Source organism: Manis pentadactyla, chromosome 11, assembly GCF_030020395.1.
Source record: "Manis pentadactyla isolate mManPen7 chromosome 11, mManPen7.hap1, whole genome shotgun sequence".
Classification (NCBI taxonomy): Eukaryota; Metazoa; Chordata; class Mammalia; order Pholidota; family Manidae; genus Manis; species Manis pentadactyla.
Window position 1 is genome coordinate 1868604 of NC_080029.1, and position 16527 is coordinate 1885130.

Here is a 16527-nt window from a genome sequence, read left to right on the forward strand (position 1 = left end):
CTGGATACTTGCAGATCCTGCTCAGGCTACCCTGGGAGCCCCTTCGGACTCCACATCGGTGACGCCAGGAATCCCCCACGTAAGCCCCCATGCTCCCCGTACACAGCAACTCCCCAGGTCCTGGGAGGCCATGGGGGCCCTTGCACAGACGGGGGGCGTCCGCCCTGACACCCTGGCCTGCCTTGGGCCGAGCTCCTTCACCCCACACCTTCTCATAGCCTCCTGCTCTGCGTGTGGACTCACAGGCACCTCCCCTTTGTTCTTACATTGCCTACATCTTCCAAAGACATGGGAGAGGGGTTAAGCGTTCTTTTCATTACAAAAACACACACGAGTACACTCTAAGGGTGCCAGCAGCGGGTCAGTACACCGTGTGGCAGGTGGGGGAGGCCTCGTGCAGAGGAACTGAGGCCTGCGAGCGAGGGGCCGAGGCCTGACTGCCACCCACAGCCTTCAGGTCCCAGCTGCAGAGCAGACACAGGGAGCAGAGAGAGCTGCCCGCCCAGTGTGCCCCATTCCGATTCCTCCGCACAGGGTGAAAGGAGCTGGCGGTGGGGGCGGGGGGAGGGGAGGGAAGTAACCAAAACAAACAGGAAAAAGTCAAAATCCCTTTCAATCCACTCTCAGTTAATTTGAAACAGCTCTACCTGAGGGACTTGGACTGTTTTAGAAGATTCTACCTCCTGTGTCACCCACAGGGAGGCACCACCTTCTGGAGGCTGGGTTACCGCCCAGCAAGACGTGACCCGACCTCCAGACCAGGACAGCACCACGGCCCTCCACAGCAGGCCCACACCTGGCTCCCAGAAGGGGAGAAGGCAAGGGCGGCATTCCCAGGCTGCACCCAGGGGGAACGGCTCCCAGACCGTGCTGCCCCTCTGCTCCCGTGGAGCGCTGCCTGCACCCAGGGCTGAGGCTTCCATGGGGTCGGCGCACCACGCCCACTGAGTCCGAAGTGGCACCTCAGACTACGCCAGCTGTTGTGGGAGACACACGGAGCAGGGGCAGCGAGAATGGTGAAGCCTGCCTGGGACAGACTCCAGGGAGGGGCCAGCTGAAGCAGAGGACGGCGACAGGAAGAGTGGAGAAGGGGTCGGCCATGACTGGGCGCAGGAACAAGGGCGTGGCCTCTCTTTATGTTCTCTGCTTCCTAGTGGAGGGGGACACATACCTCCTTTTCCCTTTTAAATTGAAACAAAATGTGAAATTCTAATTCTTTCTTTATCTTCCTTGCCTCCCACAACTGCACAAACAGTATGTTGGAGGTGGTGACAGGCTAGTGACAGACCCAGAGGGACAAGTGACCTCACGGAGCCAGGACCCCAGACCTGGCATTTGACGGCAGACAGTCTGTCTAGAGCAGCAGCCAGATACCACCTGGGGCCACACACGCTGAGCAGGACAGGAGTTCCAGCAGTGACGCTGGGAAGGCGGCTGCAGGCCTGGGTGCCCATGGAGAACACAGCCAGGCCCGGGCAGGTCTGCAGCCCCCGGAGACTCAGCTCCGGGCGGAAGGAGGGCGCCTGCACAGACCAAACACCCCGCTGCCTCCCAAAGTTTCTCAAAAGAGGTTGCTACTGACTCAACAAATTTAAAAACTCAGACTACTAACTAGAGGCAGGCTGCGTGAAAATCCACCAGAGCGATGTTCCCTTCCTAGTCACCACCTTGCTGGGCTGACAGGACTCAAAGACAGCTGGCCTTGCTGGCGCAGCCATTTACACTGTCCCATCGGCACATTTAAACTCAAGTTGGCAGAATGGATAGAAAGTATCAGCTGTGTACAAAGCATTGTACAATGTTTAGATAACCTTTTCCTATTAAGCTTTTTTTCCTAGAAAGATGGTTTTTTAAATACCAATTATTTCAAGTATTTGAGTACCTACAACATAACCACTTGCACTTTGGAGATTTAAAATAATATGCTGCATTACTCATATCCTCAAAAAGCTTCTATTTAAAAGAAAGGGTTGAAGCAAGAGCTTGGTCTAGTTGAAGCAATTAGAGAGGAATCGACAGGTCGTGTTTCAGTGAATCATGCCCCTGCGTCTGATGCTGTGACAATTTCTTACTAGACAACCATATGTACTGTACTGTTTTTACATGTCTGTCTCCCATAAGGACTCAGGAGATACCTTTATTCACACAGATATTTAGCATATCTTAATACAAAATTAGGGAGTCGAATTCCAACATTTAAAGGCATTATCAAATCCTCTGGGGCAAAAGCAGGTAAGAAACGAATGCATATGTAAGTAAAATGGGGCAATATTTACAAAAACCATTATATATTCCACTCAGTAGTATATGATATAATTACTAAAATGAATATTTACAAAGATGTTATAATACTATGAAAATGCTCATATTTGTGGGAATGAATGTATCGACAAAAATTTTTTAAATGTGCACATATAAGAACATTGAAAATAAATAGATTAAATGTTTACAAACAATCATGTTAACTTTTTCCCATTCCAAGCAACATATGTTTTTAGTGGGGAAAACAAGAGTATGTACAATTATTTTTAAAACTGAAAAGAAGTACTGAGTATTTGAGATCTCAACAGATTCTGAGCAGGCTTCGTAGCAGAGGACTGAGTAGACAGCTGGGTCCTTTCAGCTGCCTTAACGGGGCTCAGCCAGCTGGGCCCCCCACCCACCCCTGCCCAGCACCGCCCACCCACCCCACTGGAAAAGCAGCTGCGGGGAGGAGGAGCACCACCTCCCACCCAGAAGGGCCTCTCCAGCCACCGAAGCACGGGCCTGGGTGCTCTGCAGTCCCACCTGGCGCTGCAGCCTGCCAGTGCTCCCCCACACAAGGTACCCCACGTGTGTGCATGGCCATCCCCACCTCCACTCATGGGGTGCTCTCAAGAGCTCTGCTCCCTCCCGCCCACAGCTCTCTGCCCTGAAGTCTAGGGGAGAGTCCTGGTGACCTCGGCGCCAAAAGAGCCGCAACCTGCCGCCCAGACCGCCTGCTCACCTGGAAAGGCTTCCTGTGGCCTACCAGCCAGAAAGCTCAGCATCGCGCCCACAGCCCACTGACAAAGCACGCCCACCACAGCAGCCGCTCCGAGCCTACTCCTAGCCCCGTGCTTCCTGTTGCCCCACTGTTAACTCCAGATACCGTACGCACTGTTGTAAGCCCTCCAGACAGGCCAACAGTGATGCCGGACTCCTCAATCACACGGAAGCCTAAGGAAGACGGACAAGCAGCCAGCTGCACCCCGGCCAAGTTTTCTGTAAACGTTTCCTCTGCAACAGAGGCGGGGAGGCTCCCATTTCTCCCACCTGGGTCCTCAATTTACAAAAGCCACCAGATGAAACAGATGACCACCGCATACCTTAGCTCCATCACTGGAGCAAACAGCATGCTGAGGAGAGCAGGGAGGCCAGGAATGTGGGGCATCAGAGAGGTCTCTCTCAGCAGCATGGTGGTCCCTGGCAGGCAGACGAGGAAGGAACGTAAGGCGGCGGTCCATCCTGGGCAGACACCTTGCCCCCAGCCTACTCCCCACCAGCTCCTCCTCCTTAGGAACCCCCAAAAGGACAGGCTCCTGGCATCTGTCCCCACAGTGCCCCAGGGACAGGCACCTCGTCAGCATGCTAAACCTCTGTCCCGCCTGGGTGACTTCTTTGGTTACTTCCCTCTTCCTCCTCACTAGGCTACTGGGTGTGTCCCAGGTCACGACCTTGGATTTGGTCTCCTTCATAGCCAAGCACATGGAATGAATGAAAGATCCAGGAATCAACTTCCACACCCTTTGTCTAAAAGGAAAGGTGGTAACGCTTCATTTCCTAGACTTGCATCAGCCGCTGCACTTAAAAAACAGCCTGTAGATGTACCCTAGACGCATATATTTGTTCACTCACTGGGACAACTCATTCCTAGTAACTTTGGTGGAGAGAGAGAGAAGAGCAGATGTCGAAGGACCAGAGGCCCGGCACTCACCGGTGGCGTTGACTGACAGGGAAGCAGCAACCAGCATGCTCTGGTGAGGCTCTGCTGGGGTGTCACTGACCACGACAGAGTTGATGCTCTCCTTCTCGATCCACACACATCTGGAAGGACAGCCATCAGGGGAAAGCGGTCAGCTCCTGGACAAGATGTCATGTCCAACCCAGCTTGTCCTAGCGGATGCTCTGAGCAGCCCAGGTCAACCTCGGAGCCCAGGTGACCATCTGAAAACGCAAACAAAGCTTCCCAGCCATTCCAGGACCGGGACTGAGACATGGCTTCCGCAGCTTGGCCTCACCTCACGTGCTCTGCTTCCCTCCCCACCCCCAACCTTACGGGGCTGGTTCCAAAGTGCACACTCTCCAGGTAAGGCTTGTTCCTGGGTTGCTGGAAGCGTCCCACCAAGCCCGCTCCTCCTCCGCCCAACACGTGCTCCCTGGCTGACTCCTCTACACCCTTCAGCTCTCAGATTTCCTCAGAAAACCTCGTGGCCTTCTGAATGGGCTCAGGGCCCCTCCTCGGTGCTTTCCCGATGTTCGATGGCCCCTTTCAAGGCCTCGTCAGCCTAGCTTGTAATTACCTGTGCTTGCACGCACACACACACACACACACACACACACACACACACACACACAGCACTGGACCCATAATTCTGGGAAGGACATCAACTGTATTTCTTTCATTCACCATTATTCCCCCCAAACTGTACACTATTACTTGAACACAGTGGGCACTCAAAAATTAGCTGAATGAATAACCACAGTAACAGAAAAAATGAAGCTTTTGATGAAAGACACTCAAAAAATGTCTTCTACAGAATGGCCTACATATAAAAGAGAAAGCTACCACAGATTTACAGCTGGGAGAGAAATTAAAAGGAATCAGAAACAGCAAACATTCCAACAGCTCAGATAGAAAGAACAGTTTCTTTTGAGCTCTGTAAATTAACAGCGGAGGGGAAAAAATTACATAGGAAACTTAATCATACCTGAACTTGGATATTCTGGTCAAACTATGACACTTCAGTTCATAGGGATTAAATGGCCCATGAAGAATTGCCTGTATACACAAAATATACAAGATGTTACCAATAACCGAAATATCACTTAATATACATTTTTAAAATCCAAAATCACTCCTATTGTTAAAGAAAGAAAAAATCTACACTTTAGTCATAACATCTTCAAGATTCAGTGGGGGAAAAAAATGCCCTACAGGAGGTATCCTGTGTTACAACTGGTTTCCTTCAATGGTCTCACTCACCATTACAATGGCTACTGAATACAAGGTATTCAACGTCATATTTAATGGCTATTGAATATTATATACATACTTAAGAAGGCCTCCAGCCAAAAAGGAAACACTGCTAAATACTTTAGGGAGAATATAATTCTTTCCACTGCCGCAGACCGACCAGGGGAGAGGCAGGCAGAGGCCACACAGCCAGACGCTGGAGTGGCAGAAGCAGAGTCCCTGGCCACGGAGGGACACGCCAGCCAGCTGTCCTCTCTGTGTGGGCAGCAGCCCTGAGGCCCTCGGCAGAAGGAGGCCTAGCTCAGAGCTGGTTTCCAGAAGCCCATACACTATATCCTTCAATCTGACGAACAAGGTCAGGGTGCCTCTGAAAAGGCTTGTTTCAAACAAAATAATGAGGTCAAGCATTTCTCTGCACTCAGCCCAGGGTTTCCCTTATTAACAGGCCCCACTGTGAAGACAGAGCCAGGATTAAGGCTCCGGAACACTGAAGTGTTCCAGCTACAGCTCAGCACAGAAATGGAGAACAAATGGTTTTAAGTTTTTAACCGTATCTTAAAACAACTCCTGTCAATTACCTTGCAGGTTGGGGTGCCCAGTTTATTGGAGGAAAAGCTCTCTAACAAAACCCGGATCAGGAGCTTTTCGTCATCTTTCCCGGGGGACAGCACAGACATGTCTGTCGTGTTCTCTACTGATTTGGAAAAGACACTCTTGAGAACATCATGGCTTTGCTGAACAAAATAAGAAAAGTCCATTTTGCTAAAAGAAATAATTGTATTAAAAGTACCTCATTCCAAGAACAAAAAAGGTACCCTACAGTATGGGAGAATATATTCATAGATAACAGATCTGATAAAGGGTTGACATCCAAAATATATAAAGAGCTCATGCACCTCAACAAACAAAAAGCAAATAATCCAATTAAAAGATGGGCAGAGAAGCTGAACAGACACTTCTCCAAAGAAGAAATTCAGATGGCCAACAGACACATGAAAAGATGCTCCACATCGCTTGTCATCAGAGAAATGCAAATTAAAACCACAATGAGATATCACCTCACACCAGTAAGGATCACCACCACCCAAAAGACAAACAACAACAAATGTTGGCGAGGTTGTGGAGAAAGGGGAACCCTCCTACACTGCTGGTGGGAATGTAAATTAGTTCAACCATTGTGGAAAGCAGTATGGAGGTTCCTCAAAAAGCTCAAAATAGAAATACCATTTGACCCAGGAATTCCACTTCTAGGAATTTACCCTAAGAATGCAGCAGCCCAGTTTGAAAAAGACAGATGCACACCTATGTTTATCGCAGCACTATTTACAATAGCCAAGAAATGGAAGCAACCTAAGTGTCCATCAGTAGATGAATGGATAAAGAAGAGGTGGTACATATACACAATGGAATATCATTCAGCCATAAGAAGAAAACAAACACTACCATTTGCAACAACATGGATGGAGCTAGAGGGCATTATGCTCAGTGAAATAAGCCAGGTGGAGAAAGACAAGTACCAAATGATTTCACTCCTCTGTGGAGTATAAGAACAAAGGAAATACTGAAGGAACAAAACAGCAGCAGAATCACAGAACCCAAGAATGGACTAATAGTTACCAAAGGGAAAGGGACTGGGGAGGATGGGTGGGAAGGGAGGGATAAGGGCAGGGAAGAAGAAAGAGGGCCCTACGATTAGCATGTATAGTGCATGGGGGGCACAGGGAGGGCTGTGCAACACAGAGAAGACAAGTAGTGATTCTACAGCATCTTACTACGCTGATGGACAGTGACTGATGGGGTATGTGGGGGGGACTTGGTGAAGGGGGGAGTCTAGTAAACATAATGTTCCTCATATAATTGTAGATTAATGATAACAAAATAAAAGATGTACCTCATTCCAAACAAATTAAAGTACTTCATAGGCACAACCTCAGTCTCACCTAATCTCTAGATCATTAAAGTGTCAGAAGATACTTTTATCAAATATAGTTTAAAATTCAAACAAAATAAGGAAGACGCAATTCACAAAAGGCTCGGTGCCTTGGCCTTTCCTGCCTGTTGTCCGTCGGGGAACTGAAGAGCGTAAACACTGTTCAGGACTTCCCGACCCACCACTGTGTCACACAGGGAGCCGTACAGAATCCCCACGAGTGTCTCCATGTGGGAACACAGATGCAGGCAGCTCTCAGCTGATGTCCATGGCTGGCCTGCCCATTCCCCAGCCAGCTCCCTCAGCCCCCAGCAAAGGTACAGAAGGAAATGCACGGCCTCAACACCAGCCTCTAAAGCGGCATCTCTGAAACCTTCAGACCAAGAAACAGCTCAAAGATATTTTGAAATGTTTGTAGTACCTGAAATACATATTTTGTTAACTACTTGGAATCCACTAAGGAAAAAAACTCCCCAAAGAGAGATTTTTGTATCTAGTTTTTATTCCAAGAAAAAAAAAATCTTAATAGAAGAATAAATAAATAAATAAATACAACCCAGCCACCATAGTTTAGTCTCAAAGGAACCTAGCAGACATTTTTAAATGGGATGGCAGTCAATACACACACACCAAACACTACCCGGCTGTTCATCCCTCCGTGTCTTGATAGAGGAAAAAGTGCCACCACCACCCCCGCCCCCCCCACTTCACACCCATGCACACACACATGCTCCCATGACAAGGACAGAGTGCATACTTTGGACTCATAGGGCTCTTCCATGGGCTCGGCATAGCCCTCTTTGATGAGGATGTCTCGTACGCTGACAGCGTCCTGGACCCCCGAGAGGCGGTATGCGTCCACATGCAGGACACTGTGCATGACAGAGAAGACCTTCACGAGCAGGGCACAGCCGTTCACCAGGGAGGAGAACCGCCGGCTGGCCGCGGCACTCCAGGGCTGGCCGCACACAAGGGACTTTGCGGAGGGCCGCATTTTGCAAATCTTAAATTCCAGAGCCTATGGGACAGAAGGGCACAGTTTTATAAATGAGTGAAACACCCCAAAACCCTTGAGAACTGCTCATATCCATGGACCTTTGCCGGCATCCCCATAAAAATCCTACTAAAAACAAGTTTGGCTTCAAGCTCTACTACAAAGCCACAGTAATCAAGAGAATTTGGTACTGGCACAAGAACAGAGCCACAGACCAGTGGAACAGAATAGAGACTCCAAACATTAACCCAAACATATATGGTCAATTAATATATGATAAAGGAGCCATGGACATACAATGGGGCAATGACAGTCTCTTCAGCAGATGGTGCTGGCAAAACTGGACAGCTACATGTAAGAGAATGAAACTGGATCACTGTCTAAGCCCATACACAAAAGTAAATTGGAAATGGATCAAAGACCTGAATGTTAGTCATGAAACCATAAAACTCTTAGAAAAAAACATAGGCAAAAATCTCTTGGACATAAACATGAGCAACTTCTTCATGAACATATCTCCCTGGGCAAGGGAAACAAAAGCAAAAATGAACAAGTGGGACTATATCAAGCTGAAAAGCTTCTGTACAGCAAAGGACACCATCAATAGAACAAAAAGGTACCCTACAGTATGGGAGAATATATTTGAAAATGACAGATCCGATAAAGGCTTGCATCTAAAATATATAAAGAGCTCACGCACCTCAACAAACAAAAAGCAAATAATCCAATTAAAAAATAGGCAGAGGAGCTGAACAGACAGTTCTCCAAAGAAATTCAGATGGCCAACAGACACATGAAAAGATGCTCCACATCGCTTGTCATCAGAGAAATGCAAATTAAAACCACAATGAGATATCACCTCACACCAGTAAGGATCGCCACTATCCAAAAGACAGACAACAACAAATGTTGGCGAGGTTGTGGAGAAAGGGGAACCCTCCTACACTGCTGGTGGGAATGTAAATTAGTTCAACCATTGTGGAAAGCAGTATGGAGGTTCCTCAAAAAGCTCAAAATAGAAATACCATTTGACCCAGGAATCCAACTTCTAGGAATTTACCCTAAGAATGCAGCAGCCCAGTTTGAAAAAGACAGATGCACACCTATGTTTATCACAGCACTATTTACAATAGCCATGAAATGGAAGCAACCTAAGTGTCCATCAGTAGATGAATGGATAAAGAAGAGGTGGTACATATACACAATGAAATATTATTCAGCCATAAGAAGAAAACAAATCCTACCATTTGCAACAACATGGATGGAGCTAGAGGGCATTATGCTCAGTGAAATAAGCCAGGTGGAGAAAGACAAGTACCAAATGATTTCACTCCTCTGTGGAGTATAAGAACAAAGGAAATACTGAAGGAACAAAACAGCAGCAGAATCACAGAACCCAAGAATGGACTAATAGTTACCAAAGGGAAAGGGACTGGGGAGGATGGGTGGGAAGGGAGGGATAAGGGTGGGGAAAAAGGGGGCCTTACGATTAGCATGTGTAATGTGGTGGGGACACAGGGAGGGCTGTGCAACACAGAGAAGACAAGTAGTGATTCTACAGCATCTAAGTACGCTGATGGACAGTGACTGTAATGGGGTTTGTGGGGGGGACTTGGTGAAGGGGGGAGTCTAGTAAACATAATGTTCTTCATGTAATTGTAGATTAATGATAACAAAAGAAATCACAACTATTTAAAAAAAAACAAGTTTGGGGTAGGTGAGTATTTCACAGGTAAAGAAATTTGGTTTTGCTTTTCAGTATGAAAAGTTTACACTAACTTTAAGCTTTTTTCACACTGACAGAAAGGGTATGTGTAAATATGTCTCCAGCCCACCTAAATTCTGTCTGATTTCAACATAACCAGAAACCTTAAGAATGGTATCTACTTTTCTATTAAGTGAAACCCTCCATATATTTTAACATACTTCAAAAACAATAGTGCAAAAATATCCACAGCAACACATTTTTGGGAAAAAAGCACAAAACCAAAGTCAGCAGGTGTGACAGACAGGTTCCTCCCTCCCTGAGCCTCGGCGCCCACCCGTAAGCCGAGGAGGGGCCGCTTGGCCTCCTGAACATTCATCCCGCGGGCACTTCTTTACTGTACCTGGAATGGAAGGTCAAGAAACTGACAGGGAAGCTCCATGAGAACGTCCAAATGCACGTGAGCTCTATTACCATAGTCTACAAAGAACACCTAGAGAGCAAAGGAGTACACACTCAAACGCAGGCTCCAGCCCGCGTCTCACGGCTGCCGGTGCCGTGACGCTCATTCTAGTTCTGTGAGCACAGGATTCCTGCAGACCTGAGCACAGATCCACGTCACTGAGAGAAATAACTTTTCTACTAGACTATTTTCCTAATTTCAGTTATTTTATATTGTATTTCCACTTAAAATTAGAAAATATTTTCTACAGACTGCTCTAAGTTTGTCTCGTTTCCCTTTGAGTTGTTACAGAAAAACATACCTCAGCAAAATTCCCAGAAACATAAAGGACTTGAGCTCTAAAGTAGCTTTCTTTATCAAAATCAGCAAAAGGAGCCAAGCAGACCAGGTCTGGGTGTGGTTGAATGGTCAGGGGCACCAACTCCAGCCGGTTTATTTCAGCGGTAAGCTTTTTCAGGATCTCTGAGTTTCTTTTATCAATCCTGTACCCCCAAAAGTGTCCCACTTCAACCACCTAAGAAAGAAGGAACAGAGGTGCAATCTAGAAAGGATTTCTATGAAGAGGAACATAAGATCAAACCGCAGGGCTGACACCCCACAGCATACTGTACATCACGAGCAGCACCCCCAGTACTAGGTATTCTACAGGCTTGCACAGGCATTTACGAGGTGGGTGAGGAAGTCTGCGCACAATGGGTCCCACTCCAGCAGGTGCCACCCTTGCAAGCATACTGAAAAGCCCTTGCATTAGTTCCAAGGGGACAAGCCAACCCAGAGCCTGCAGTTGCCCCCTTGGGTGGCAGGCCGGGTGTCGGGTGAACCCTCAGCCTGCTGTTAGAACAGCGGCAGAGAGTGGCTGTCCTCCAGAGGGCCCCTGGGAGCAGCCCCACCCCCGCTGCCCTGAGACACCAGGATGCAGAGCATGGGGGCCTTAAAGCCGGCCCGGAGTCCGGGTTTCCACGTGAAGTCTCCCAGTGGAGTGCAGCTACAGTTACCAGAAGCATGCTGGATGTCAACTGAAACTTTAAAAAAGTAAAAACCTAAAGAATAATGCTGGTTATTCTTGACACAAATGAATTATACAGGCATATATCATCATACCAATTCATATTCTTGTGTATGTTGTTGCTAAAATTCATTTTTTAGCATTTTAAACGTACCTAATATTTTAAAAATTAAACTTCACTCTAGAAAGAATATGTGTGTTTCATTTTGTGTTATATCTGCATTCAAATTTAACAAGTACAATAATTCACACTTTTACTAGCTTTACTACATTACTAAGGTGCACAGATTGTGGTTTAAGTGGGAATGTGTCTATGCATGTACATTATTTCATGTACACAACATGACACTTCTTGATTACAAAGATGGAAAAGCTCTCATGATTCAACCGCACCATTCTTACCTCTGTAACATCAACTGTGAGAAGGAGTTCTGCAATGGTCCAGGATCTGTCTACTGTGTTAAATGAAACTTGCATAGGATCTACTGTCTGCTTCTGGAAGTCCACATTCACCCTATTTAACATGATTTTTTTTAAAAAGACACTTAAAGTCAAGTTTTACAAAGAAAGCATGTTTACATACTTAAGGTTATCACCAGAATTATTCCACTATTTCTACATTCTCGAAGAAAAGAACATTTAAATAAAATACCTAAGCCATAGATGAAGAATTTGATTTAATCTCAAATGAGTTTCTGATGTCTTCCTGAGCAACCCGGATGGGGTGTACACCCCAACAGCCAACACACTAGCCTTCAGGGGTATATTCTAAGGGTCAGACTCTCACAGAGTATCTACTTTCAAGGGTATAAATTCTAAATCTAGGACGTGCAATGTTTCCTGACTCACGGTTTCAGAGGTGAGAGACATTGACCTTTAGAAATCCATGCCTGGTTCAACACTGCTAGAAAATACATACATGATTTTCTAAGCAAGCCAAGAAACATCATTCATCCCTTAAAACAGTAAGACAGTACATGCTAAAATTCGAGGATGTGAAACACAAACTTGATAAAATATAAATTTTCCTTGCCAAATACTTTTACTCTGAAATGAAGAGGAAGAACCATAGGAGAGACCCTGATGCGACTCTTTTCCCAATTTCCAGACTCATTTGTTAAGTAACAGTGACTCGGGTGAAGCTGACCAGGACAGGTCTTCTCTGTTACAGGCTCTCAAACTACACCCCTGAACTCTCAGATCAAAGAAACCCCACACCAGATGACACCTGATGGAGCATATTCCCCTTCCTCACCAGTTACTCAAACTCCTATCACATTCCTTGTGGAATTAAAAAGATTACAAATAAGAAATGATGAGAATTCCCACAAGTGGTACTGTGAGAATATGACTGAAATGCAGAGGAATCTGTTACAAATATTTGAGGGCAATTTAATTTGGCCCAAGAGAAGAAACTCTATGAGCCAAAGGCAGCCCCCACACAGTGAGCGCCACTCCTCGGCCATCCACGCAGGCAGCCCAGCCCCCTCCACAAGTGGGTGGAGGAAAAGACCCTACTCGAGAAGGGAGGGTGGCTTGTGCCGGCAGGCAGCTGGTTGTTCCCAACTGCATCTCCATTGTGTCCCCTGCTTACTCTGCTGTGGACAGGAATATTCTACTGTGCTTAAAAGGAGAAAATGAATAACTGTAAGGATTAAGAAAGGAAATTAATATTAGATTAACATATAAACAGCTATATAACCTGAAAGTTACATAAATGATCCCACTTCATCCTCTCAACACCTTGTACAACAGGTTTAGCTATTAAATAGATGTAACTCAATAGAAAAAAAAAACCCACCCAATTAAAAAATGGGCAAAGAACCTGAATAGGCATTTCTCCAAAGAAGAAATACAAAAGACTAACATACGTAAAAAGATGCTCAACATCACCAGTCATTAGGGAAATCAAATCAAAGCTACAGTGAGATATCACCTCACAGCTATTAGAATGACTATCATCAAAAACACAGAAAAAATGCTGGCAAGGATGTGGAGAACAGGGAACCCTTGGTGCACTGTTGGTGGGATTGTAAATTGATGTAGCCACTATGGAAAACAGTATGCAGGTTCTTCAAAAAATTACAAATAGAACTATCATACACCCAGCAATTCTACTTCTGAGATATAACCAAAGGAAACAAAATCATTAACTCTAAAAGATATCTGCAACCCCATATTCATAGCACCATTATTTAGAATAACCAAGACACAGAAATAAACTAAGTGTCCATTGATGGATTAATGACTAAAGAAGTTGTGGTATACTCTTGTTCAACAGTTCTGGAAGTCCTGGCCATAGCAGTCAGAAAAAAAAAAAAAGGGCATCCAAACTGGTAGGAAAGAAGTAAAACTGTCACTATTTGCAGATGACATACTATATTAAAGAAAATCCCAAAGACTCCACCAAAAAAAATATTCAAACTGACAAATGAGTTCAGTAAACTCACAGGATACAAAATCAATACACAGAAATCTGTGCATTTCTACATACTAATATCAAACTAGCAGAAAGAGAAATCAAGAAAACAATCTCACTTCAACTGCATGAAAAATAATAAAATATATAGGGATAAATCTAACTAAGGAGGTAAAAGACCTTTACTCTGAAAACTGTAAGACACTCATGAAGGAATCTGAAGACGACACAGATAAATAGAAAGATATTCCATGCCCATGGATAGAAGAATTAATATTGTCAAAATGACCATCCTGCCCAAAGTAAGTAATTTACAGATCAGTATAATCCCTATAAAAATACCAATGACATTTTTCACAGAACTAGAGCAAATAATTCTAAATTTTGTATGGAACCATGAAGACCCCAAACAGCTAAAGCAATCTTGAGAAAGAAAAAACTGGAGGTATCATGCTCCCCAATTTCAAACGATACCACAAAACTAAAGCAATCAAAACATTATGGCAATGGCACAAAAACAGACATATAGATCAATGGAACAGAATAGGGAGCTGAGAAATAAATCTACACTTACATGGTCAATTAATCTATAACAAAGGAGGCAAGAATATACAATGGGAAAAAGACAGTCTCTTCAATAAGCGGTGTTGGGAAAATTGGGCAACTATGTGCAAAAGAATGAAACTGGATTACTGTCTTATACCACACACAAAAATAAATGTGAAATGGATTAAAGACCTAAATATAAGACATGAAACCATAAAACTCCTAAAGAAAACAGGCAATACACTCCAGAACATCAGCATTAGTAAGTTTTTTCTAGATACGTCTCCTCGGGCAAGGGAACAAAACCAAAAATAAACAAGTAGGACTACATGCACAGCAAAGGAAATATCAACAACACAAAAAGACAATCTACTGAATGGGAGAAAATATTTGCAAACAACATATCCAACAAAAAAATGTCAACATACAAAATATATAAGGAACTCATACAACTCACCACCAAAAAAAAAAAAAAATCGTACTAAAAATTGGTCAGAGGACCACAAAAGACATACAGGTAAACCAGCAGACACTTGAAAAGACATTCCACATCATTAATCATCAGGGAAATGCAAATCAAAGCCACAATGAAATATCACCTCACACCAGTCAGAATGGCTAGTATCAAAAAGACAAGAAATGGAAGATGGCGGCGTGAGTAGAGCAGCGGAAATCTCCTCCCAAAACAACATATATCTATGAAAATATAACAAAGACAACCCTTCCTAGAATAAAGACCAGAGGACACAGGACAATATCCAGACCACATCCCCACCTGAGAGAACCCAGCGCCTCGCGAAGGGGGTGAGATACAAGCCCAGGCCCCGCGGGAGCCGAGCGCCCCTCCCCCCAGCTCCCGGCGGGAGAAGAGCAGGCAGAGCGGGAGGGAGACGGAGCCCAGGGCTGCCGAGCACCCAGCCCTAGCCATCCGGGCCAGAGCGCAGGGCGCTCGATACTGGGAAAACAGGGCAGCAAGAACGGTGAGCGGGCACTGGAGGCTGGGCGACAGAGGACATAAGAAAAGCACGAGACCATTTTTTTTTTTTTTTTTTTGCTTTTTTGCTGTTTTGTTTTGGCGAGCGCTTTTAGGAAGTCTTAAAGGGATAGGGACCCCAATACTAGGGAAACAGGGCAGCAAGACCGGTGAGCAGAGGCCTGAGGCTGGCACCAGAGAATAAAGAAAAACGAATGACCACCTTTTTTTTTTTTTTTTTTCAAAATTTTTTTTTTCTTTCTTTTTTTTTTTTTTTTTTTTTTTTTGTGGGCGTTGTTTTGTTTTGGCGGGTGCTTTTTGGAAGTCTTAAAGGGGCAGGGCGGGCCACTTAATCCAGAGGTAGGGAATCCGGGACCTCTGGGCACCCTAACCCCTGGGCAGCAGGGAGCAGGGAGGCCCCTTACGGAGATAAATAGCCTCCCAGCAGCTCCTGCTCCAACGCGACTCCACCATTTTGGAGTAGCTGCCTGAGCCAGGCCACGCCCACAGCAACAGCGGAGATTAACTCCATAGCAGCCGGGCAGGAAGCAGAAACCCTGTCTGCGCGCAGCTGCGCAGCACAAGCCACTAGAGGCCGCTGTTCTCCCAGGAGAGGAGGGCCACAAACCAACAAGAAAGGAAGTCCTTCCAGCCGTCACTCGTCCCAGTTCTGCAGACTATTCCTATCACCATGAAAAGGCAAAGCTACAGGCAGACAAAGATCACAGAGACAACACCAGAGAAGGAGACAGACCTAACCAGTCTCCCTGAAAAAGAATTCAAAATAAGAATCATAAACATGCTGACAGAGATGCAGAGAAATACGCAAGAGAAATGGGATGAAGTCCGGAGGGAGATCACAGATGCCAGAAAGGAGATCGCAGAAATGAAACAAACTCTGGAAGGGTTTATGAGCAGAATGGATAGGATGCAAGAGGCCATTGATGGAATTCAAATCAGAGAACAGGAACGCATAGAAGCTGACATAGAGAGAGACAAAAGGATCTCCAGGAATGAAACAATATTAAGAGAACTGTGTGACCAATCCAAAAGGAACAATATCTGTATTACAGGGGTACCAGAAGAAGAAGAGAGAGGAAAAGAGATGGAAAGTATCTTAGAAGAAATAATTGCTGAAAACTTTCCCAAACTGGGGGAGGAAATAATCAAACAGACCACGGAAATACACAGAACCCCCAACAGAAAGGATCCAAGAAGGAAAACACCAAGACACATAATAATTAAAATGGCAAAGATCAAGGACAAGGAAAGAGTG

At 45.4% G+C, this 16527-nt stretch overlaps 1 protein-coding gene across 2 annotated transcripts in view; it reads right to left on the bottom strand.

The window, feature by feature from the left end:
- TDRD9 (tudor domain containing 9) overlaps nucleotides 1-16527 on the bottom strand; it is a 134007-nt gene that overhangs the window by 24056 nt on the left and 93424 nt on the right. For both annotated transcript variants that reach the window (XM_057488085.1, XM_057488086.1), the window contains 8 exons: nucleotides 11716-11827; nucleotides 10609-10821; nucleotides 10248-10337; nucleotides 7903-8163; nucleotides 5794-5949; nucleotides 4950-5020; nucleotides 3956-4065; nucleotides 3348-3444 (listed from right to left, as the gene is read on the bottom strand). In XM_057488085.1, coding sequence (XP_057344068.1) covers nucleotides 3348-3444; nucleotides 3956-4065; nucleotides 4950-5020; nucleotides 5794-5949; nucleotides 7903-8163; nucleotides 10248-10337; nucleotides 10609-10821; nucleotides 11716-11827 — 1110 coding nt within the window. The remainder of the gene's footprint in view (nucleotides 1-3347; nucleotides 3445-3955; nucleotides 4066-4949; nucleotides 5021-5793; nucleotides 5950-7902; nucleotides 8164-10247; nucleotides 10338-10608; nucleotides 10822-11715; nucleotides 11828-16527) is intronic.